We start from the raw sequence: 26,031 nt of genomic DNA on the forward strand, positions 1-26,031 counted from the left end.
TCCAAAAATAAAATCCTTAAAAAATTCAAATTTTTGATGGTATTTATAAATTTAAAACTCTGTCAAAATAGAACTATAAATGAGATTATTTGCATCATAGAATGCCAAGTTCGTCTGCATACATACATATTTCACGTTATTACAAACTGGTATATATTTTTAAAACTTGTAAGCGAAGTGTATTCTTATTTATAGACAAATGCAAGGTAATTTGTTGCATCTGCAACAAGACAGAACAAAGCCAACAGCATAGGATCAAACTGTCTTAATCTAAGATAACACACTGAACAATAAGTTATTCTCCATCAGTGGTATAAATCAGAGAGAGGGTTGATCAGTGAATCAGCTTCCCCCCTACCCCAAAGAGCAACAATTAATTCAAATTTAATACTGTACATGTGTAAGTATCTCAAAATATGAGTTTTGTAAGATGCAACTCCAGAAAGCTTAAAATTCCAAAAACTGTTCACTCAGATCTCTACACCTACCCACCCAGACAATGATTCTATTTCCACCACCTATTAAATTCTGTTGTTTAAAACAGCTCGGGGATGAATAAATTCAAATGGACCATTTCTTTGTGAATATTTATACTTGACAACAATGAGATAGTAATTTATATTAGTTTACATTTGCAAAGAAGTTTCTTAGTTTAACTTACTCACTAATTACATTTTTTATTACTGTAAATGTTTCATTTTCGATAAATACGAGTATAAAACTATATTTTGCTGTTTTAACCTGAGTTAAACATTTCAAAAATATAATGTAGAGCATTTATTTATCTGACATTAACTGTAAGAAAACAAATGATTGAGAGCTGGCTGCCCTGAAAATCCAATACTTCTAAACCATAAAAACAATTATACCTTATTTTTAGCTACATATACTATTTTCTAAAATGACTCATTTTAAACTATACATCCACCTTAGGAGTGTTAGAAAAATATTGATAATTTTTCATAATAAAACGTTTTAATGTTTTTCACTGATATTCTTTTAATAACTGAATATTGTACTAGAAATACTAAAAATAATTTGGATGCTATAAATTGTATGTTCAAAATAAGAAGTTTCGTAAATATCTACAAACAAAAATTAAGAGAGTAAAATTGTTTAAGATTATCATTATCCTTGTGCAATACAAATGTAAATTCCTGTCACAGTCAGACCTCCACAGCTCACATTTAACATTATCTAAATACTAAAGTTTAATTACTACAGTACTAAAGTTCATTTTCTAAATATAATAATTATTTAAAACAATACGGACTTTCAAACTGTTCAACAATTATTCTATTCATGTTCTAAGATATTGTTACTCTTGTAATAATCTGTCATCAAAAAAATTATAATAGGATAAATTACTTTTTCCTCAACAAACTTGTGTTGGAAAACTCTGGTGAATTCTCTGAGAAATCCCTCCATGGCCAACTTTCTCGTCTCTGTTGGAGTAAAATAGTACTGCAACAAATCCATAACATAAAATAAAATAAATACATAACACATTAAATTTGTTTATATATTTTGATTAAATTAAAAATTAAATTTCATGACCATACTGCTTTTATAAGTAAACCTTTTATATTTACCTCATGTCTAATTGCAGACCTATTAATTTGTTTTATAAATTTTAAAAACATTTACCAATAATTACAAATTTTATTACAAACCAAGACAAAATTCATAACTATTATTGTAAATTTTAAGTACACAATACTTGCCTATCATTTAATTTCCAATTCACATTGCGTCAAAACATTGTTAACAGTTTCACGGTCTCTTCAATTTGATACCTTCTTAATGAAGATGGCTTACCACATAAAGGTTGAAAATAGAATTTATCTGTGCTAACAATATTATAGTCATGGCACCGCTGTGTAAGCCTATGAACTGTACAGTATTTTTAAATTCCTTCAACAAAATTCCAACTTGAGAATCATGTCTTCTATAGAAGATTTGAAAGAAATCTCAAATTAGCAGATGATTGGTTAACTCTTGAAGAGTCAAGACAAATGCCCAAATATCTATAGGCATTATTCGAGAAGAGAAGAAGTAGAATTTGTTGGTATGTGCTGAACCTCTACAGGACTGGATTTGGAAATTCTGTCTTTCTCAAAATATTGTATTATAGAGACATAATATGTTGTATTGTAACATAAAGTTTTTCTGTGCAAATACATACTTCATTAGTTTTACGCAAGTTTTACCACAAAACATACTCCAATCCTCAAATTTGGAAAATTTATTGATTAAAAGTAGCCCTTATGCAGAAAACCTTCTAATTGGATGTAAAAAGGCATTGAATGAAAGGATTTATAGGTGTAGAAATTATATTGTTATTTTGATCACAAGAGAGTTCTCTGAATTTATATCCAGCAATGGCGAAGAGATTTTCCAGTGAGCTGAATTGTATGATTTATCAGAGAAAGCCATCAGAAGGAAAGTGTAAGCCAAAGGTTAGTTTAGTGTAGGTTAAGTTAAGATTTTGATAGATTATTCAAACAAACATTGAAGTGATTGAAATGACTAAATTATGCTCCAATCCGATGGCTTACTCCATGAGCAATGAGACTTGTCACATACCCGAGGTTAAGACTCCTTAACAAACTCTCAAGCAAAATCTGTACTAGAAAAGAAAAAGATATTGTGCTTTGGAAGGAGGAAAAGAACGTGGAATATTGATGTTGCGTTACTTACTTTACACTACAGGGCATGTGAATTGCTATCCAAGGCACAAGCATGACTAAGACAAAAGCAGAACTAAAAATATCTTCATGAATCATAAACAAAAGGAAAGTTAGCGAGAAAGTTGTAGCCACAGACCACTTTTACAGGCAATTTCGAAATCAGTGATTTTTCAGTACATTGATATACATAAAAGACTTAAATGAATTTGTCATTAGAGAAAATATACATATTCATAATACACATGGGAAATCAAAATTGATATCCAATACATAGATTAACAAAGACTGCCAAATCACACAGACTGTACAGTATACACGTTTTCAATAATTTACCACTATCTGCTAGAACTGCACCTACAAGTATGTTTAGGACTAGAATGTACAGCTGGTTGCTTGAAACTCCATTTAATACTATAAAAGAATTCTTTGGCTGTAAGATTACTGTTGTTTTTAATTAGGCTTATAAAGTTTGAAGATAATTTTATATCTTTTAATTTTGACATTTATGGATGAAACCTATTTCATTATGTATGATCAATGGTTAATAAAGACCCTTTAATATTGTCACAAAATTCAAAAATAAGGTCTGAATAGACTCTCTCCAAGAGTTATGAAGGAATGTAGTAGAGCTATACATTTGATTTCATTTTGTTAAATTGGTGTGATCTATTAAATTTTTATAATAGGATGAAAATAAAATAAGCCACTTATAAAATGAGTTTGCATATTATAAAGGGGCTCATTACACCTCAATTTCAGTAAATTGAGTTGTTTAAAATAGTATGAGATAATTGTAAAATAGATTGTCTATGAAATGTATAGCGACCTCCACTGGATTATTAACAATCTGTCTATTTATAACAAAATTAATATTTTGTTTGTTTTTATATGAGCTCGTTTCGTCTCAGAGTGTATTATGTACCAGTTTTTTTTTTTTTTTTTTTTTTTTTTTTTTATAGTACCAGAATTTTATAATTGACTTTTAATAGACACTCTTTTTGATTAATTAGCTCATCCCTATGTTGATTTTAAGAAAAGTCATATTTCTTACAACTCAGTTCTGTATCTACTGATTAAAGCTTAGGTAAATAAATCACAGACACAATAGCAGTTTTGAAACAACTGAGAATTAGCCCAAATGAAAACATCCGATAGATATAATTGTTCCGAAGAGTTAAAAGCTGCTCGAAGAGAGGCCTACGATGATCTTGATATTTGGCTCCACAAAATAATTACATACATAATTCACTTTTGCATTTTAAAAGCTTTTAGGGATTCATAGGAAGATTTCCAAAACCAACAACATATTTTACTCTACTGTACACATGTGTATTCAGAATGATTGTTTGCTGACTATGTTTAAACATTAACATTATTAAACATTTTAAATATGTAAATTACTACCGTTTATGTAACAACTATCAAGGTATTTTATTCTTACACTTTAAATTTAACTTGTGCTTAAATTTAATATTTGTATATCTCAAAGGTCCTAAGGACCATACAGTGTCAGATATATTAATGAGTAGTTTTATGCAGTTTTTAATTTAACTTTTTATACCTTACACAACCAGTGAGAACATAATGTAGAAAGGTACATTCTGTTTTTACTGTTGACTACATAAAGATCCTTTATGAGTGATATCAATTAAGTTATTAATTCCTTTTACTGCAAAGACAAAAACAAAATTTAATTCCAATATATTACTTACTTTAATCTTTCTATTTCTTGAATGGTATTCTGTATTCTTATTTGGATTTCTTGTATTCTTTTATGGTTATGTACATTTGGTCTATGAAGCAATGCATTATGTTGACTGCAAGATACTAACTGATCGAAAATTAAATCGGTTTGTGTTCCAATCGATATGGTCTTGTTAGTTTCTAATATACTCTCATTTTTCAGGTCTCTTTCTTTATCATCTGTAAACGTTTGAACATGAACAGTTTTATTCTCTTGATTATTATCATAATACCTTTTTTCTATCTCACACAACTGAGAGTTGGTTATCATCATGCATGAACTTTCCTCCTCAACTGATTCATCATAATCTCCATGTTCCTGTAAATTATTATCTTCAACGATTTCTTCTAGTTTATCAATTTTATTGTTTACAATAGTACTACAAGGTATCAAATAAGAGCCATTTTCTTCAATATGAGCAATTTCAGAAGTAAATCTAGATTGAGATTGTCTTAGACCTTCTTCATTATTAACCTCTTCACTTATATTCTTATCATAAATGTCACAAGTATTAGAATGTTTTGAGGTTATGATTTCTCCTGATAGTTCTGTTGGTTCCAAAGAATATGAAATTCTTTTACATTTAGAATGTTGCGAACATTTATCAGTTTCATTCAAACATGTACTTTTTTCATTCAGTAATTCATTTAAAACTTCTCCCTCCTCCTCAGAAGAATCACTATTTTCAAATAATGAATCAACCATCACAAAATCATTATAACTTTCTCCTTCCTTATTTTTTATTTGTACCGTTGATATGTTTGTTTTATAGTTACCAAAACATTCAATTTCTTCATATATTTCATGTTGATTTAGTGTGTTGGGTTTATATTCGTATTCCTCTTTATCACTTGTACTTTCCTTTACTTTGTCTATGTCATTTTTTTCTTGTTCATGGCATATGAATTCTTTTTCTTTGTTCTCTTCTATAAATATAATTTCTTCACATTTTTCATACCGATTTAGTCTGGTGGGGTTATATAATTTTTCTTCATAATTATTAATATTTTTTTCAATTTTTTCATGTTGTTCTTGTACAGTGTATATTAATTCTTTTTCTTCAGAATCATTAAAATAATTATTTTCTTTCAATATTTCATACTTCTCTAGTGTTGTGGAACTATATAAAATTTCTTCATGATTTTTAATATTTTCTTCAACTTTCTCATGTTGTTCTTGTGCAGTATTTATTAATTCTTTTTCTTCACAATGATTAAAATGTTCATTTTCTTTCAATGTTTCATGTTGATCTAATGTAGAGGGTATACATTCCTTTTCTCCAAGAATGTTAATACTTTCATTTCCTTCCTCTTGTCCTTTTTGTTCTTGTACTGTGGATACTAATTCTTTTTCTTCCCAATTTTCAATACATTTATTCCCCAGAAGATTTACATTTTGATCTTGTATATTGAGTTTATATTCTTTTTCTTCATACTCATTAATACTTTGATTCTCTTCAATGTTTTCAAGTTCTTTCTTCACTGTAGATATTAATTCTTTTTCTTCATCATCTTTACATTTATTTTCTTCAAATTTTTCTTTTTTATTTGGTAATATGGCTTCATATTCCCTGCCACTGTGAAGATTGATACTTTTATATCCCTCCTCTTTCTTATCTCTATTTTGTGATGTTGATTCTAATACTTTTCCTTTAAATTCTTTAAGATGCCTTTTATTATCAATTGTATTCATTGCTTTCATTATAACATCATGTTCACAACAATTTTTCATTTCACTGAAGTGGATTTCATTTACACGTGTATCTACTTTTTGGTTTTTCTGAATATCTTCATCTTTTTGTTCCCTTAAACTAGATTTAGATTCTTGTTCTCTATGATAATTTGTACTATCTTTTTCTTCACAATCCTTATTTAGCTCAGGTGTAGTTATTTTGATTATTTGTTCATGGAGGTAAGCTTGACTTTTAAGTGTAATAATTGATTTTACTTTATCTCCTTCCCCATTTAAGTTTCCACTTACAATATTGTTATTAAACGTTGTTATTGTATCTATTTCACTATAATCTCCAGACTTAAGGATGATGTTTTGTTGAATATCACTATACAGGTGTTGTAATTGATTACAGTTTGGGTTTAAGTCATCCTTAACATTTGTGTTTTGCTCTTCATGACCATTCATAAAATTTTCTTCAGTTTGAGAATCTTGAAATTGTATAGTATAACTTTGAACTTTGTGTTCATTAATAACATGACCATTATCTTCCACCTGTTTGATCTTACCACATTCATCATCATTAAATAATTGTAATGTATCTTGGTTTACTGTTAAAGTTTCATTTATGTTTGGGTTTTTATTTATTTGATGGGTAGGATTTAAGATACACTTATCTGTTGTACCATCATGTCTTTTATTACTGTCATCCTGAATTGAAAGTGGTATTTCTTTGCAATTTTCAATATTAAAATTGCCATTATCAAATATCTGTTTATGTTTCATTTTTTTAATGAAGTCTTGTACATCATTTATTTTTGTGTTTGTTGATGAAGTGAGTTTTTCAGAATCAAAGTGATTGCTGTCTTTATAAGTTGTGTTTTTAAAATTAGTCGAACTAGACATGTCCAACTTATGTTTTTTATATGTATAATCAGGAATGTTTTCTTTGCATTCTTCAGGAAATAGCCTTTCATTTGAGAGTTTACCTTTGTTCAAGTATGTTGTGTTAAATTCAGTATTTTCACATTGAGTGTCAACTTTAAAGGGAGGTTGCCAAGGCTTCCTGCAGGTGGAACCACTAGGTGTACACTTATTAACGGATGATGATGTTCTACTGTTTTTTATGTTTGGGTCAAACTGTAGAAACAACAGTTCTGGTTCTGAATTAGCTTTCATTGACAATTTTTCTGTAACAAAAAGTATAAAATCATATTTAATGACAAAATACTCAGGCTAAGTAGAAATAGTAATCAGAATACATGTAACTGTTTATTAATGCTTTTGAGTGCTTATGTATGAGTTCATACACCTAAAAATAGATTTATAGATTTATGTTTTCATATAATGACTTAGATTGTCATCAGTCTCTCAATATTATTTTCCTTTTACTAAAGACATGATTTTTAGTGATGTTACAATTAATTTTATAGCCTACATGAGAAATTAAATGTTAAATATCTTGATCCTTCGTTACAAATTGTAAAACCGATTTGTAATGAATGTGAGTTGGTCCATGTATGGGAGTAGGTTTCCAGCAATTTGCAGCACTATAATAAATAATTCAAGACAGTTATAAAGATATGAATTTATTTTATGTACATAGAAACAATGAAATAACAAAATTCTAATCAGTCCACTAATTTTTAGTTGGATTTTCAGTTAGTAATAAGGAATAGCGTAAAGTTGACCATGCATTAAAAATTCTAAAAAAATACATTTTAAGTGGAATTAACTTTTTTATGAGTGAACTTATAAGAACTAAGGTTATCAAATCTAAAACTAATAAAAAACTGCTTTTATAATACTTTTAAGGTGTGAGTGGACCAGTGTGAAGTTGGCCAATACATTTGGATTAAGCAAAAAATAATGGGTAAAAAGCTGAACTAACAAATTATTTATCTGAACTAATGAACAACTAATGATCGAGTTGCAATGTGTGTTCTATATGAGAAGAGCTCATGGCCTGAATATTGTAATGAGTAATCCTGAATTAAATTAAATTCAAATTAAAATTTTCTTTATTGCAGTTTGACAGTTTTAAAAATTTTATTCCAAGCGTCAATGCAAGTAAGGATAAATACAATCAATAATAAAATAAAATTATTACTATAATATTACCATTCACTCTCCCATTCATTCCACAAGTTCTTTTAGTCACACAACTACCATGCACTCAATTCAATAACACAATTCCTCAGCAATAGAATTAGAGTTCAATTTACTAATCTCAGCGGTTTACCATGACCTCATCAAAAGAATAAAAGACTCTCGACACTAGAGGTCTCTTACTTGCCAACTCTTTAGTGCACTCAGAGAGTTTATTGATTAACTTGACACCAAAACAAGATGGAAGTTGCTCCAAAGCTGAAGTTCTGCAAGCTTGACTTCTCAGATTGTCCCTGCCCCTAGTATTCTATCCTTGGACACCACTGCTCTAACATACATTTGTATAGACATTACAGGGCCTCTTTCAGAATGTAGAGGCAGGGTAAAGTCAGTAATCCCAAACTCCTAAAGGCATATATACACAACTCTCTGAAATTTATTTTGACAATGATTCTGACTGCCTTCTTTTGAACCTAAAGGCTCTTTCAAATTTGTATTTTGCATCCTTCCTACAACATATTCCATAAGGAAGTGTGTGTATACAAGACCAAAGTAGGCCATTTTTAAGACTCCTAATGAACAAAACTTTGCCAAGTTATTATTTATTTATTTATTTATTCAAACAATTTTATATGACAGCTACAGAAACATGTTCCAAAACAGCTATCTTAACTAAGTTACAATATATAGACATAAATAGTAATGTACAAGTTATAATGAAAATAATATTCTGACAGTCACGTTAAAAAATAACCAAAAGCATATTTTTATCTAAACTTAAACTAATTCTATGAATAACTCTAAACTCAATTAGTTAAACTAAACAGGAATATCAATATAACTAATCTAAATCAAAAAGGTTGCTACATTTCATTAAAAATACACTTAACTTATCATTAAAAACATCTAGATCGGAAGCATAACAATTTAATAATCTCAATATTTTGTATAAAGGAAAGTTAAAATGTGACAGTGTTTTACACCTTGGTAAGGAAAACAAATTAAATGTTCTTACACTTCGTCCAGGTACATATAAATGAATGTTCTCTAATAAAAATCTGCTATCGATAGAACCATTTAAAACTTTGTGTGTTAAGGATGCTAATGAAAGTTTTCTTCTCAGAGACAGTTTAGGGACAGCAAAAATGTTTCTCAAATCGGAAGTAGGAAAATCAAAGGGACATGAACGAGAAAATCTTTTGAAATATAAATATCTTAAAAATTTGTTCTGGAGAATTTCTATTTTATCACAATCAGACTTGTTTATTGAATCCCACACTACCGCACAGTATACCAATTTGCTTCTGATTAAAGTTTGGTACAACCTTATTATGGCTTCTGTATCTTGGAAAGACCTAGTATTTCTTTTAACAAACCCTAACAGCTTATAAGATTCAGCTATCAAGCTATATACGTGATCATTAAAAGTAAGAGTGGAATCAAATATTATGCCCAAGTCCTTTATTGTATTGACTGACTTTAACGGAGTACTTCCAATATGATATAAATTATTGATAGAAACATTTCTCCGAGAGTATGACATAGCAAAACATTTCTGGACATTGAGATATAATTTATTAAATAAACACCAGGAACTGAGTTGATCAATTGAGATTTGTAACAGTTGTGTATCTAATGTACTGTTTATTGGTTTGAATATTTTTAAATCATCAGCAAACAACAAACACTTGCAGTCAGAGAAGCAGTCTGGTAGATCATTAATAAAAATTAAGAAAAGAAGAGGCCCCAAATTTGAGCCCTGGGGCACACCCGAAGAACTGTGAAATATTGAAGATCTAGTACCAGAAATTGAGACATACTGAGGTCGATTTTTTAGATATGAAGCCATCAAACTGCAAGCCCTCATTGAGAACCCCAAATTTAATAATTTATTTAACAGAATATCATGGTTAACTTTGTCAAATGCCTTAGAAAAATCTGTATATATTACATCCAGCCTACCCCCAACATCGAGTTCAGAAGAAATATTAAAAGAAAATTCCATTAGATTAGTCGCGGAAGACCGTTTAGGAAGAAAACCATGTTGCTCAGGGCGAATTTTACTCCTAATCGCATTGAAAATTTGTTTAAATAAAAGTAGTTCATAGACCTTAGCAAATGAATTTAATAAAGAGATAGGCCTATAATTTTCTATTTTATCTTTATCGCCAGATTTAAAAATAGGAGTCACCTTTGCTTCCTTCCATCTGTGCGGAAATACACAGGACGAAAGCGATAAATTAAACAAAAAACATAAAGGTTCAGCTAATACTTCACCACAACCCTTTACAACATACGCTGGTATACCGTCAGGTCCCGATGACTTTTTTGATTTCATTTCTTTTATTGCAATACGTACTTCTGATGGAGTAAAAGGTGATATTTGAAAGTTATCCACAGATGAAGACTCACAACTTAACTGGTATTTGGAAGGAGAACTATCATACACAGAAGAAAAATAACCTGCAAATGCATTTGGAATTTCCTTATTACTGATACTATTACCCTCACAAGTCATACTCTTAAGTGTACCAATATCAAAGCCACTTCTGCTATTTATGGTCTTAAAATAATTCCAAAAATTTTTAACATTAGTTTTAATGCTATTTTCAACGTTACGTATATAATTTCTATGGGCAAGTCTAATATTTTCTTTAATACGTTTTCTTAATTGCTTAAATAATTCGTCATGATACTTTGAGTACTTTCTCTTTTTGGATAATTTATTTTTCATTTTTAAGTCATGTTTAATTTCAGACGTAAACCAAACTGGATATTTACTTTTTACTACAAAGCTTTTCTGGGGTACAGTACTATCGACACAAGAGAAGAAAACTTTATAGAAAAAATCTAAACAGTCATCCACACAAGTAAGACTATACATTTCAAACCAATTAATTTCTCTCAGTCTACAATACAAGTCAAAAAAATTCGCATCTTTAAAAACATAATATTTCTTTGGCAGACAAACATTTGTAAATTTAAATTGCCTACAATCACTCATAAAAGATATAGATAGTGGAGGGTGATAAGTATCTGGTGCCAACAGGGGAGACTCACTTTTTTCAACTTTAACATCCTTTAAGTTACTTAAAACTAAATCTAATGTAAAATTATCACAATTACGTATGTTATTAAAGGAGTTCAAATTATATTCACACAGGAGTGTATTAATTACTCCGGCTGAGGATCTAGCAACAGAGAAGTCAAAATTTGTACCGTTTATTCTAGGAATATTAAAATCACCCAGAATTATGAAACCATCATATTTAATATTCAAATTATCATATGAATTACAATAGTTAGTGTAAAGATGAGCTGAGCGACCGGGAGGAATATACAGTAAGCTCACAAGAACCGTGCCTTGCGGCGGCGGCAGTGTCAGCCGAACCAAGAGCAAGTCAAGGTCGTCTGCTATCAGTGGATGAGTCATCAACACAGTTGAGACGCGCCGGTGCACTGCCAACAATACTCCTCCTCCCCTCTCTTTACCTGTCGCCATCTGATCCCTATCCTTACGAAAAACTTCATATCTTGCATCAAAGATTTCAGAACTACTTATACCGGGTTCGAGCCATGTTCCAGTTAATGCTATTAAGTCAAAATCCTCACCTAGTATAGATTCATAAAACTCAAAAGTTTTCGTTCTCATGCCACGCACATTTTGATAGTAAATATTTACACTATGCTGATTTTTCATTTGTAATCAAATAAAACCAAATACTATTCATTACTATTAAATTAGAATAATAATCAATGACGAAAAAATTAAATAAACTCAAAGTACTGTTGTATAGTAGATCAAACCGTACAGACTTACGTACATTAACTTTAAACTTACAAACATATATATATATATATATATATAAATTTAACTACAAACAAGTAACATTAACAAAGTGAAACAATATATTTTGACAGAGTAAAATTCAGATTAACCCACAAACAAATCTAAGACCCCTTTGCCTCCCTACCAACCAGTCCAGCCAGCTCGTCCTCATTGTTAATCACAATCACCCTACTAGCCTTATCATCCGATTTTCTGACTTTCACCCGACCAGCCCTATCCACCCAAACATATTTATAATTAAAGTCATTTTTTAACTTACGGGCCTTCGCAAATAGTACCCTTCTTCCTGGTGCCAAGGACAGGTTGACGTACACCGGAGAGTCCTGCTGATAGCCAGACAGGTGTCTGGTGGAGAAGTCCCTCTTCACCTTCCTTCTCTCGATCAGGGCGTCTGCGTCATCCCTACGAAGGAACTTGACGATTATTCCGGACGTCGGTCGGTTGCTGCCTCCGTTGATGCGATGACAAGCATCAATTCCAGCCTCAGAAAGAGTCGCACCCAACGCTGTTCCAATCTCCACAACCTTCCTTTTCAAAGCTTCCGAGGTTTCATTTGGACCTTCAGGCACCCCAAAAATCTCCAACGTATTACGTCTTGAGTACTGCTCAAGATCAACCTGACGGTTTGACAGTTCCTTAACTTGAACACGCAGCCGGTTGTTTTCCTCCTGAAGACTCGATATCGCTTCTTGTTGTTCCTCAATACGCTTCTGCTGACTTTCGATTAATCTGTTATTTTCAGCAATCCCCTCTGAGCAGTGCACCAGAGACTTCCCAAGCTCCGACTCCAGATTAGTTTGACCCTGTAATATTTCCTTTTTCATCTCTTCAAGTAAGGACTTAATATCTTCTATAGATACAGACATTTTACTGGGACTCGCACTTACTGAAGAAGAATCAGAAAAACTCCTACTCACTCTTTTCTTTTTTGTACAAGCGTCACAGTTCCAGGCGGTGTTAGTAGCAGCAAATACTTCAATTTCAGCCTCCGTTAATTTGACACAACTCCAGTGGAAATATCCACGGCAAGACTTACACTGCACTTTGTTTTTATCCGATCTAGCAACAGGTTTAGAACACTTAACACAAACACTCATATTTAGATTTCATTTCCAAAAACAAATTATTTATCACGTGCACGATGATAGCAACCACTTTGAAAAATAAATGTAAACGACTGATAAACTAATACATTAAAATGGAAGAGCGGCGCATTATAATATATGAGTCAGAGTTATAGTTGAGGTTATGTAACGTGAGCGAGACAAGACTACACCCGAACGCTCTGACTGCCAGCGCACAATTATGCAAGGCAAAGAGGCTGTTGGCGACTCTGGAGCAAACTAAATCAACATGATCATTCTAGGTCAGCCCTCTATCGAGATGCATTCCCAGGAATGTGGTAGAATCAATTTAATTTTAATTTCCTAGTTGAAAACTTGTCTTCAAGGAGGGACTGGAAGTCCATGTACACCGCAACATACAAACTCATACAACAGTGTCACATGTTGGATGCAGTCGAAGGCCTTGGACAGATCAAGGAACACAGTGAGTGAGCTCTCTCCCATATCAAAACCCTCCTCATCCTCTACTACGTCCACAAGCTTAATCATCATCGATTGTTGAAATATTTGTAAAAACCAAGTTGGTTTGGTGAAAATATTTCAAATTGTTCCGCAAACTTCAATAATCTTTTAAGAAATCATTTTTTTTGAGAATTGTACTAAAGACAAATTGAAATTTGTATGTGTGTGTGTGTGTGTGTGTGTGTGTGTGTGTGTGTGTGTGTGTGTGTGTGTGTGTGTGTGTGTGTGTGTGAGCCTAGCACTAAAACACTAAAAATCACAATTTTGTTTTTTAATGAAGACAAAACTAAGCAGCTGATTTTTGGCAGCAAGAAAGATAACATCTAAATTCCTGATCTTCAAACTGTTACCTCAACCAAACACCTTGGTATAAACTTTATGGCAACCTATCCTGGGCAGTACATATTGATAAACTATGCAATAAGTTAAGTAGAGTACTTTTTGCAATAAAAAGATCAAAAGCAGTAAGCGCTACAGAAACCGTCAAGAGGCATTATTTGAGAGCCATCTGAGATATGGAATCCTTGTGTGGGGTACATCTTCAGCCAAGAATGTTGACTTCGTTTTATTAAATATTATTAAATATTAATAAAAACACTACTTTTCCAAATTGTTTATTATTTCGGGCGAGGCCTTTCAAAACCAAAGGTTTCATCTTCAGGCAACTCCACAAATGTTCGTTTTATTGTTGCAAAAAAGAACACTAAGAACTATGGCTGGCTTAAAAACCTCTTGATAGCTATAGACAAATATTTAAGGAATGGAAAATTTTGATCGCTGTAAGCTTGTACATAGAAAAAACAGTTATTAATGTCATTGGAAGACAGCTTGAACGAAAAAAGATCTATATCACTATAACACAAGACATGGAGAAAACATAACCCTACTTAACCACACTAGAAAATTATTTGAGAAGAATCCTTTGTATATGGAAGCAAAATTGTACAACACTTTATCAAATGAAATCAAGAGTGAAGAATTAAAAGTGACAAAGAAACAACTGCACCAATGGCTACTGGCCACAAGCACAACCTCTTTCTTTATGGTGTGGTTAATAGGCAGGTCATAGCGATGAAGGAGTGGGGCGACTATGAGCTTGGTTCCAGAGGGTCTGGAAGTAATTCAATCCTCCAGATGCTGATAGAGGTGATGTTGCTTCCTGTCAGTGAGGTTGTTTGTCCCAGCGATCAAAACAACGCAGTGAGTTCCATTACTTAATGGTTTAGGTTTGTAAGCTATAATGTTTAGGAACTTAGCACCGGACAAAAAAAACCCTTGAACAGTCTTAATGTGCCTACATCTTTCTACTGCAGATCTGCTATTTGCAAAGTCTGGCTATTACCTGCAATGTGTTTTTGCTTTCTCTTTTGTTTGTAAGAGGCTGTGAATGTACTATCGGGACTTACACTGTTTTTCCAATGTACAGAGCTCTTGGGGAATTGCTTGGGGACTCAGCAACCAATGCAATTTCTTATTTTTTTACCAGTGTTCATACACTTTACTGATCGTCTCTACATGAGCACATACATTTTCAACTTCTCATGCAGCCACTGAATTTCAGCCTCTAGATTATTATGACATTGATATTATTAATTTTCTATTTTATTATTAAGCAACTTACTTTGTTAATAATTCTCTAATTGAAAGATTACTTCAGTTTAAACCAAGGGATTCCTCTTTGTTTTTAATGTACATGATACAATACTTGTAACTGGTTCCAACTGACACAGGTACATTATAATATAAATTAGTAGTGTAACAATGAGTTGTATTGCTTTGTAATGAACATACAATAATAAGGCCTATTGTGTTGATTTGCATACTTCTAACACGAATAGAGAACTGTTTGTTATTTAGGAGACTTTCATACATAATAATATAGATTACAGAAAATAAAAATGAATATCATCTCTAAAAAAATTATTTGTAATGTGGAGAAATGTCTATAATCTTTGATGAGGACAGTATAATATGTGGCAAACAGCTTCACTTGGGTTACATACAACACATTATAAATTTAAAATTTTTATAAAAAATCATTATAAAATGTAATATAATTTCACCATTCATACTTCTCTTGACATTTTCAGCTTGTGTTTTTTCTTGCATCACATCAAAGTATAATGAAGAAGTAGATTGTAGATTTTGCTTTCTTCGCTTAGGCATTTTCAGTATTGTTTTAATTCTTGAACAGATGGAAAATCGTCTAAATTAAACAGAGCACATTACTAACTTTATAATTCAACAATATATCTAAATAAACTGGTATTATTTGTAAAATTTATAACTAATTTTATTTTATGGTCCAAAGTAAATTAGACTACTGAGACTAATAAAAATTAAAGCAAAAGTTTTTGTATAATTTTAGGTTTTGAACCCCCCAAGATAGTGGAGGGTCATAAATATATAGCCACTTTTATATATAGACATAAAAAGTACAAATTAACCCCAGGCCAACTAATTTATTTTGTTCAGCACTATTTGTATTTCACGGGAAAGCGCTATACAAGCTTCCAGTGTTAGTAGTCATACACTTAGTTTAGTACTCATTACTTTACATACAGATCCCACTCTTATGTGTAATTACATAATTTTAAATAAACATGTTGGAGGTGTGGAGCACCTCCTCAACCCTCCATAAATTTTCCCATTGTATGTATCTTAGTTTTAAAGATGCTTTACGGTTGAAAGCAAGACAGCAATCTACTACAAGCTCATTTAAGATTTCCCACTAGATGCACCTATAATACCTACCCATTACTTCACCTTCATATGAAATAAAATATAACATTTAATGATATTTTTGGCCATGGGATTCCGACTTCTTATTACAAGGTAGGTGGTACGCCACACCAAGTTCAGTAACAGTCTTTCTTGAGATGTAAAATTTCAAGCTTCAAGATGTAATGTTTATAGCTTATTCACTCTTAAGATGTTCTGCAGAAATGTTTCAGACTCCAGGCAGACAGAAAAGAAATTGTACCAGTAAAACCTTTCTCAAGACATCTTGCGGATGACTAAGATACAAGTATTACAATGTCACATTTGTTTTATTGCAAATTATACAGTCTGTAAGTCTGTTTGTCTATCTGTGTTCATAATATTTAAAAACAAAATTACCTATAGACTTGAAATTTTGTATGAGGCTTTATTTCTATGTAAACAACACTGAGTTCAATGATGGCGCATGTCACCCCACGGAATTCGGCTGAGCGTTAGCAAATATATTTACATTGGTCTTATGGGTAACCATGATGAGAAAATACAAGAATAAACAAATTTGTAAACAAAGTGGGTACAGTCATATGAATTTGAACATATAATATTATTCATAAAGTAAAATGAAAAATAATAGAGTGTAAAGTCAATTTTAGAGTGGAAAGTTGGTGACAAGATATGAATTCAGCGTACTCAGGTATTGTAATCCCCTAACTAGCCCATCAGAACTTTACTTATTTTAACACTGCTATGAAACCTAACTTATGAACAAAATTGTGAATATATCATGTGAAATGGATATACAGAGAAAAATTTCATCTGTAGAAATTAAATTTAGGTTTAAACTTTATTTCTACATAGACAAGAATAAGTTCTATGATTGTGCATGTCCACTCATGAAATTTGGCTGAGCATAATTTTTGTTTCACTAGCTTTTTTGTATGATTCTATGTCTGTCTATCTGTCCGCAGAACATATCAAGAATTAAATGATTTATAGATTTTAAATTTTGCATTACAAGTGAAGCCTGTTATATGACACATGGTAAGTACTCCTACTTGGTAATATCTGAAGACAGCAACAGTGACAGCTCTTGATGTACAGAACGAGAAGATCTCCAATAAAGTACCAAACACTACTGATGAGTTGCCACAGCTCAATCCTTTATCGCCACCTCCCCCTACACTATCAACTCTATAGCAAAAACACTGTCACCAACAAGGTGAGTTGCAAAGGAAAAGGCAGAAGAGGTGTCCTGTAGTTCTAGTGAGTCATTCTTAGCTTCTTTCAGAAGGGTGCAAGCACTCTCGTGTACTGAATGAATTGCTATGAAGAGTCATGAAAAAGAAAATGTCATCAAAGAAAAAGCTTCTGACTACTCAAAAGTTGTCTCTAGCAGTGGTGCACCCAGAAATCTTCTCTGTGGGGTACCCGGAACAAGGTTGAATCAGGGGTATGGAAACGCCCCAGATCAGTAGGGGCCTCACTTTCATGGTTGGTGCATGATGGTGAAATATTTAGTGATTTGAACTAAATTTAATTATACATGCAGTATTGTTATATTGTAAATAAAATAGCAATAAATTTTGAATTATATATTTGATGATGTAAATTACAATGACCATAAATATACATTTTTTAACATATTTTCTTGATCCTGGGAAGAAGGCAAACTCAACATTAGTAACTGAAATATAATTCACAGGAACCAGAAGTGCTCATACAGGTGCAAAACATACGTTTGCACTGTAGGTTGTTAAAAAGTATCCATGTAGAACTATTGCTTTTCACACAGGCAAACATACTTTGTATGCTCTCGAGTGGGCAAACCATTCAGTTTGTTTGTGTTAGCTATAAATGCGATAACAAAAAATATTGCACACTCCCATTGCATTAAGGGATTGATGTTGTAATTAGTAAACTTATCTTATGTCTTATATATGAATATGATTATCTTTACAGAATAAATTTTAATTAATGAGAAAATATAAATGTTTAGTCTTTTGCTATTTTTATATTCCACCATCGTTTGCAGTGCTCCATGCATTTTCCACAAATAAACCACATCTTCACACTTCACATAAATAAAAATCAATTTGGCTTCCAGTCCCAGTTAACGACATCAGATGCCATTATCAGTTTAATTGACTCTGTACTGACTGCCTTGGACCAAGGAGATGTAGCCTGTGGCCTGTTCTGTGACCTCCGGAGGGCTTTTGACTGTGTTGACCAGGAATTATTATTAAATACCGTAAGTTGGAACAATATGGTGTTAGAGGAGTTCCTCATAAATGGTTCAAAAGATTTCTGACGGGCCGCAATCAAGTAGTAAAGATTAGAGCAGTGCTGGCTCTATCCTGAAGTATCAATCTCCTCCATGCTACAAGTCTAATTAAGTCACAGAGCAGATTTCACTTGAGCTTGATATTTAACTTGGTTAAGAACAACAAACTCATTAAATGTCTCAAAAACATCAATACTTAGCTTTCACTTCATCAGAAATACTGTTGAACAAATAGAAATAACCTTCTGTGAAAATAAATTAACTTACTCAAAAACTAGCAAATGTTATGGTGTTATTTTAGATGACAATTTGAGATAGGAAAATCACATCAATCAATAAATTGGAAAATTAAATTCAGCATGTTATACAATTAGAAAAATTAGAGATCTCTAAGAATGGCAAAAACTGTTTATGTTTGTATTGGAGTCTTTATTGTGGTGTGGTATTGTTTGCTGGGGCATATCACCATTTATAGAAAAAGATTTAAAAGCTGAGAAAAAATCAATTAGGATATAAAGCAATTTAGACTTTAACCAATCACGCAGGAACCATTTTAAAGATCTTTACATTTTTACAGTGAGGGACACATGTATATAATGGAAATCCTGACTCAAGCTTACAAAAGTGTGCAAACCAAACCTCTCATTTCCCAACTTATTCATTTTACATGGAACATTAATGTTATTACAGTTCCAATACATAAAACTACCCAGTTTAAAAAATCATTTTCTTATAACAGCCAATATTTTTCAATAAATTACCAATAGCATGGGAGCAGATTCCAATATCAAATTCTTTCAAAAGTCATTAAAGAATATTTGCTGGAAAATGAAATATATACGTGTATAGAAGTAGATTCTTTTTTACCAAAATTAGCACTATGTATGAATAAGTTATTTTTAGGCCAAGAGGACGTGCAAGGCAGGTCCTAAACTGTAAAAATATTGAGGATGAAAATCTCCAACAGGGTGGTGTGTTGGTATTGATGTGTGGAACGAATGATGTGGCAAAAAATGAAGCACAACAAGTAACAGACAATATAGTTACAACTTTGGACAAGATTAACAAAATATTATTTTGGTGGATCTGCCAAACAGGTATAACCTAATGGAGTGGTTTTGTGTGAACAAAGAAGTTAAAAAGACTAACTCATGTCATAAAGAACTTAGTGAGAAGTACTCTAATGTCACTGTGGAGGAAGGTAGAAATTTATTAGACGTATCTTTTAAGTAGTATTAAATGTGATATTTTGATGCTAAATGAACATTGGCTCTATGAGGAAGAATGTTCTTTATATATACCAAAGAACTATGTAATTGCAAGTATTTACTGTAGGCAAAAATTATAATATAGAGGTGGTGGTACTGTTATATTTATAAAGAAATGCATTGAATTCACTGATTCAATTTTGTTCTGACAGTGATTTTGAAATTACAACTATTATCCTGCCTACATTGAATCGTACACCAAATTCTAATACATCTGTATTTTTAAATAAATTAGAAACTTTTATATTATATCTAATCGAAAAATACAATAGCTTTCATTATGCAATTACAACAGATTTTAACATAAATACAAGACAAAATACAGGACAAAATAAATGCCCAATTATTTTTTAATCTGTTACCATCATTTAACACGTATTAGCTCACTGAAGAGCCAACAAGAGGCAATGCATGTTTAGATAACATAGTTACAAACGCTGCTAGAGATCACCTGGACTATCGTGTAATAGAGCCTCACATATCCGATCATGCAGGAGTATTTGTTAGGTTTCATACAACATTGTAATTGATGATACTGTAAGATAACTAAAAGTATAAGAGATGTAAGTACTATAGCAATTCAAATTGGAGAGAAAATATATCACACATAAACTGGATGAAGCTTTGTAAGTTTCCATATATAGAAGATGCATATGACTTTTTAAATTTAATATTGACAACTTCTTTTGAAGAAAGCTGCAAAATTAAGGAACTAAAATTAAGAAGTTCTAATAGATTGAAGATAAACTTTTTCACTCCACAGCTGAAAAAACTTTCAAGAATATGTAATTTCTTTATATGATAAGTTGAAGAACAATATAAATACAACACATGAAATTGAATATAGAAATGAGTATTTACAGACTTAAAGATTATATAGAAGGAGAATAACTCATGGTAAGAAAATAGCAAATAATAACAATACCACAAATTCTGGCAATAAATGTATAAGCTGCTTGGTATATTATTAAAGCTGAGTCAAACAAAACAAAAGGAAATCAGGATATTATAGTAGTCTTAAGCTTTTTAATGATTATTTCATTGATTTTAATAAAGAATTAAATTTAAATAAAGTAAATAAGGAGGTGTCTGATAATTATGCCTTAGAACTGGTAAATAACTATGTTTTATCTCCTAATAATAGTTCTAATAATATAATTTTCATGTGAAATGTAATTAAAACTGATGTAATGAAATATGTAGCTAGCCTTAGTTTGCCTAAAAGTCAAGATTACTATGGGTTTTCTAATTATGCTATTAAGATATTGAATAACATTGTAGGGCAATAGTAGTGGTGTACAAAAAGCTTTTAAATGGCAGAAAAAGGCATTGAGAGCTATTAAGAATATACCTAAAAGAGAAACATGTGTACCAATTTTTAACGAACTAAAAAATAATAACAATTTCAAATTTGGACGTTTATTGTTGTTTAGTGAATATTAAAGAGTCGTTATCTAATTTTTTTACTATAAAATTCATAGTTACCCAGAAAAAACCATATTCTATTACATACTGTCAAACTTGAAAAAAGTAAATGCAGCCACATACATACCGTACGAAAATTAATCTATTTAACAAATTACTGGAAACAGCATGGTCTGTCCCTATAAAAAGATTTAAAATATTAGTGGAAAGGTAGTTAAAATAAAATGTATTTTATTCTGTTGAAAGTTTTTTAAGCCTGTGATACTAGCACTATAATTTTTTAACTCCATTGATATATTGTTTTTTATTTTATTTATTTCTGATTATGTATTAATTGTATGTAAGTTTTAATGTTATCATGGTTCTAATACCTATAGATTATTTGTATATTTATTTAATTACTTCATTGTTACCTGTTCTTACCTGAGAAAAAACTACCGAGAATTTGACAACTGTCCTTTGGACAGAGATTTATATTAATAAAATAGTTAGTTGTAAATCTGACTTTGGCAATTTTACACAATGTGCTTAAAGGCAATAAAAATTAGACAACTTTAGAATTAGAATTAGTGTTAGAATTAGACACTTTTTGACCAAAGTAGGTTATTGAGGCCCACTACATAAGTATATATTCCCATGATCATGCATCTGTGGCATCAGAAATATAATTAATTTGAACCAGAATTACTCCAACATGCACAAATCCTGATATAAGAACCAGCTGCAATTTCGCTCATTGTCTGATCTAATTAACCATCAATGAAATAATATGCACCTAATGTATGCCTACTTAAGTTTGAAAAATAAAGTTCCATCATATTACATGACAAGAGGCTTTACTAAGAAGGCTACAGATTTCAATTTTCAAGATCGTGTGTGATTATATGTGTGTGTGTGTGTGTGTGTGTGTGTGTGTGTGTGTGTGTGTGTGTGTGTGTGTGTGTGTGTGTGTGTGTGTGTGTGTGTGTGTGTGTGTGTATTTTATTCTGTTAATAGTTTTTTAAGCCTGTAATACTAGCACTATAATTTTTTAACTACATATATATATATATAACACTCCTAATGAACATATCCAGAAAATTATAACAACCATTGGCATTTTTTAATGAATTTGTAGACAATGTTTAGTTTTGTTTCTAGATGTTAAGAAGGCTATCACAGTATCATTGGAAATACTGTGCCAACTGTTTGTTAGTCTATATATGTAATTATTAACGTTTCTTTTATAATATTTAGCACTTACTTTAAATTTATAGTTTTTTAAGTGGTTTGACTGAAATAAAATGAATGGGCACATTTCCCACTAAATGGAAATACTAAAGGACAAGTAACAAGTGTTTACTGCTGCACAAATGTTAGTGAACCGTAAAAATTAAAAAAAAGTTCATGATAAACAATAAAACCTTAATTATGACCAAAGATTGAAATTTGGAGTCACTTTTAATAATGCTACAGTACTTCATTATCTGACCTGTAATATAGCAACTGTTTACCTTAATACATTTTTATTTTATTTTCCATTATTCTATGTTCAAAACTGAATAAATCCTATATGTGATTTTATTTTTAATTCAGATATAAATTCAAATCAATAAAACTGAGTAATAATTTAGTTATTTTGTGGTTTAATGAATTCAGTTTTGTTTTGGATTTGATTTTTTTAGTATATTTCAGTAGGAAAATCAATATGTTTAAGGACTATTTTGTTTAGCAACATTTTCTCTCATAAAGCTTTAGTGGATAGTCAGAACATCTAGTTTAAAGTATGGGGTAGAAAAAAGTTTATGAAGCAATAAAAAAAAAATTATTAATATTCCCTATCTTAATAATTTATTAGTTATGGTATTTGTCTTTTTTAAATAGTCACCTTCTACTAGCTCAGTCAGAAGTAGGTAGATTTTTTGAAAGCTGAAATATTAATATGGTTTATTTTGGAAATACAGGACTCCAACTAAATTCATATTATTATTTAATAGTTTTGTCTAGGAGCACCAAACTGATCAATGAACTTAGCGAAGAGTTATGTATGTGGAAAATTGTTGTGCCAACTTTCATTTTGTATCAGTATTTCTTTTGCCACATTTTGGAGATCAAAAAGTTTTACGGGATTTCACATGTACCTAATGTCTTCAAAAGCTGGAATACAACAAAATTTTACCAAGATGGTGAAAAAATCGAGTGCAGGTATTTATAAATCAACATTTTGTACCAAGTTTAAACTTATTTGTGCTTTTTGTTAGACTATTATTGTATTCACAAGCTGCATTTGAGGTATATACAATATAATATACATTAAATTTGTATAAACATCAATTGCCTAATTAGATTTAAAAATCACACAAAAAGTACTTGCTCTGCTGGGACTCGAACGTGGATCTCGCACTTGCCGGGTGAGCATGCTATATACACATATGTAGTTTATAAATAATATAGGCCTGTATTGAATAAATATATTTAATGTTCATTAGACTTATATATGTGACAATAGCCTAACTTATATTCAAGAACAATTGATAAACATAAAGTACATGTCCCAGCTGAGCTATATTACTTGAAATTATATAACTAAATAGATAAAAATATATACTTTTGTATGTCACAATCTTTTGTAAGTGCTATCATGAGGACAATTTTGCATAAGGTTTATTTTGTATGTAATGAATATACTCAGAATAGTTACATAAGAGTCATGAGATAGATTATGTGCTAATTATAGTCCAGGAGCCAAGAGCTAATTTGCATTGTATAAGCACATAATCTGGTTTATCTAAATATCTATATAGTAAAATCTCTGCTAAGGAAGAAATCGATCATCAGCTATACTAGTTTTGGTGTAGGACAAAATGTGAGAATACATATGAAAAGGATTAAAAATATGAAATGACAATTTTTTTCTCTGATTATATTTTCCTTAGCTTCATACACTTAAAACTATTAGTAGGCTATATAAATTTTAAATCAATGTTAACTAACCACATATAGGTACATATTCTTAAAATGGTGATTGCTTTGTCTCTTTATTTAGTTGTCTTACAGCAATATAGTTTTCAGAAGTCTAACAAGGTAGGAAATATCTGAGAAAAAATTATTGTTTTCTTTTTAACTCTCTGGATAACCCTCCTACTTCGACATCCGTCAAAATAGTTAATATGATTCATGATCAATTCTTTCTTACAAAAAATTCATCTATAGAAAAAAACCAGTCAGTCTGCTTAGTGCAAATTGGCTTTCAGCTCCTAGATAAAAAAAATAACAGTTTGCAAATATTACTATAAAATAATTATTTGTTGATATCAAACTGAAGGAAAACTAGACTAATTTTAGTATAGAATTGTGCAGGAATTTAGGGGAAGATTTTAATAAGGGGCTTACACTATTTATTCGATTGCTAGTATTAAACAATTTGATATATTATCCAACTTCAATATGTAAAAATCGTACACAATAAGATTTATAATAAATTACTAACAAGGAGAATCTCATACTACACTACAATTTTTAAAACATAAATTTCACAATAACATTACAAACAACAAAACCAACCATAGCCTAGATTTAAATATCAAAGAAACCCTCTTATATTTATAATTTACCCAGCTTGATATCAATAAGTGCTTTTGTGAAATAGAGGAAAGTATTCTCTCCATGTGTTGTTACCAGAAGCCAAACCCACATGTTGAAGCCACTTAAACAAAGCTCGTCAATTGTAAAAAATATCTTACGTATTCATTGCCATTTTCAAAGTCTCTAAATATTAGTTTTTATTGTTTATAGTTTAAGTTAAATAACTATAAATAATAAGTTGAAAACATATGCTAAATTAAATAAATTGTAATATTGAATTATCCTTTGAATAAAAACAATCAAACTTTTGATAATAGAAATCGAATAACAAGTGTAGATGGCTTGTTAGTCTACCTGAACATAGATCTGATTCATAATGAACTCTTTGAACTTATCACTCTTGTAACAAGACTTATGCCTATTAGCCAATCAAATTACTGGAATTTATTAAATAACTAAAGTAAATTGAAGTACAGTATATTACAACACTTACGTCTTATAAATCTTGCTAACCTGTTTTTAACATTGAACTTATTTAGAAATTATATTGTACACACATAATGGTTTCAAAGCAAATGTGTTGATTACTCCTTTCAATAAGAGTTATAATATTTCTAAAACGACAATCTACTAAAACTAAATCAAAATTAGTTGTTAGCCGGAAGTGACCAAACTAGCCTTTAAATTGGAAACATAGAGAAATGAAATTACCAATAAAAAAATCTTACAGTCATACAAAACACCTTTGTTTTTTTTAATAAAATAGATCTTGCATTAAATACGGGGATTATGTATCTGAACATTTGTTTGATAAACGTAAATCTGTTCGGTAACTTGTATATAGCGCTACCACATTGACAAATTAAATTTTAAATATTAGGTATTTTTCTTACTTTCAAAATTTACTAAATACAACATGTTTGATACTTTATCTTACAAATAAAAATGAATATATAAATGTGTTGTTAAGCGCTATCATGAGAACGGTTAGTCCAGTTTAATTAATTACTTTTTTATGATTTTTGAAGTCCAAGGAAGGTTTGTAGGAAGAGGAAAATCGAAAAAGTTTTTTCCGGAACTATTACAATTTGGAAAAATTATGATCATATTATGTTTCACAAT

The 26,031-nt window shown here is 30.8% G+C and overlaps 1 protein-coding gene across 4 annotated transcripts; it reads right to left on the reverse strand.

Annotated features, from left to right (window-relative positions):
* Window positions 1-583: 583 nt before the first annotated feature.
* On the reverse strand, window positions 584-25,554 carry LOC124357169 (uncharacterized protein PF11_0213-like). 4 transcript variants are annotated; one of them, XM_046808686.1, is made up of 4 exons: window positions 25,403-25,554; window positions 15,723-15,856; window positions 4,403-7,295; window positions 584-1,464 (listed from the first exon to the last, which is right to left on the reverse strand). In XM_046808686.1, exons 2-4 carry the CDS (start codon window positions 15,814-15,816, stop codon window positions 1,365-1,367), a joined length of 3,087 nt encoding a protein of 1,028 aa, XP_046664642.1. In that variant the 5' UTR covers window positions 15,817-15,856; window positions 25,403-25,554; the 3' UTR covers window positions 584-1,364. The 4 variants fall into 4 exon arrangements, with proteins under 4 accessions (XP_046664642.1, XP_046664640.1, XP_046664643.1 ...); XM_046808684.1 differs by having other exon boundaries at window positions 15,714-15,856; XM_046808687.1 differs by having other exon boundaries at window positions 15,723-15,835; window positions 25,403-25,540.
* Window positions 25,555-26,031: the final 477 nt, after the last annotated feature.

The sequence above is a fragment of the Homalodisca vitripennis genome, chromosome 3 (assembly GCF_021130785.1).
Source record: "Homalodisca vitripennis isolate AUS2020 chromosome 3, UT_GWSS_2.1, whole genome shotgun sequence".
NCBI classification, from domain to species: domain Eukaryota; kingdom Metazoa; phylum Arthropoda; class Insecta; order Hemiptera; family Cicadellidae; genus Homalodisca; species Homalodisca vitripennis.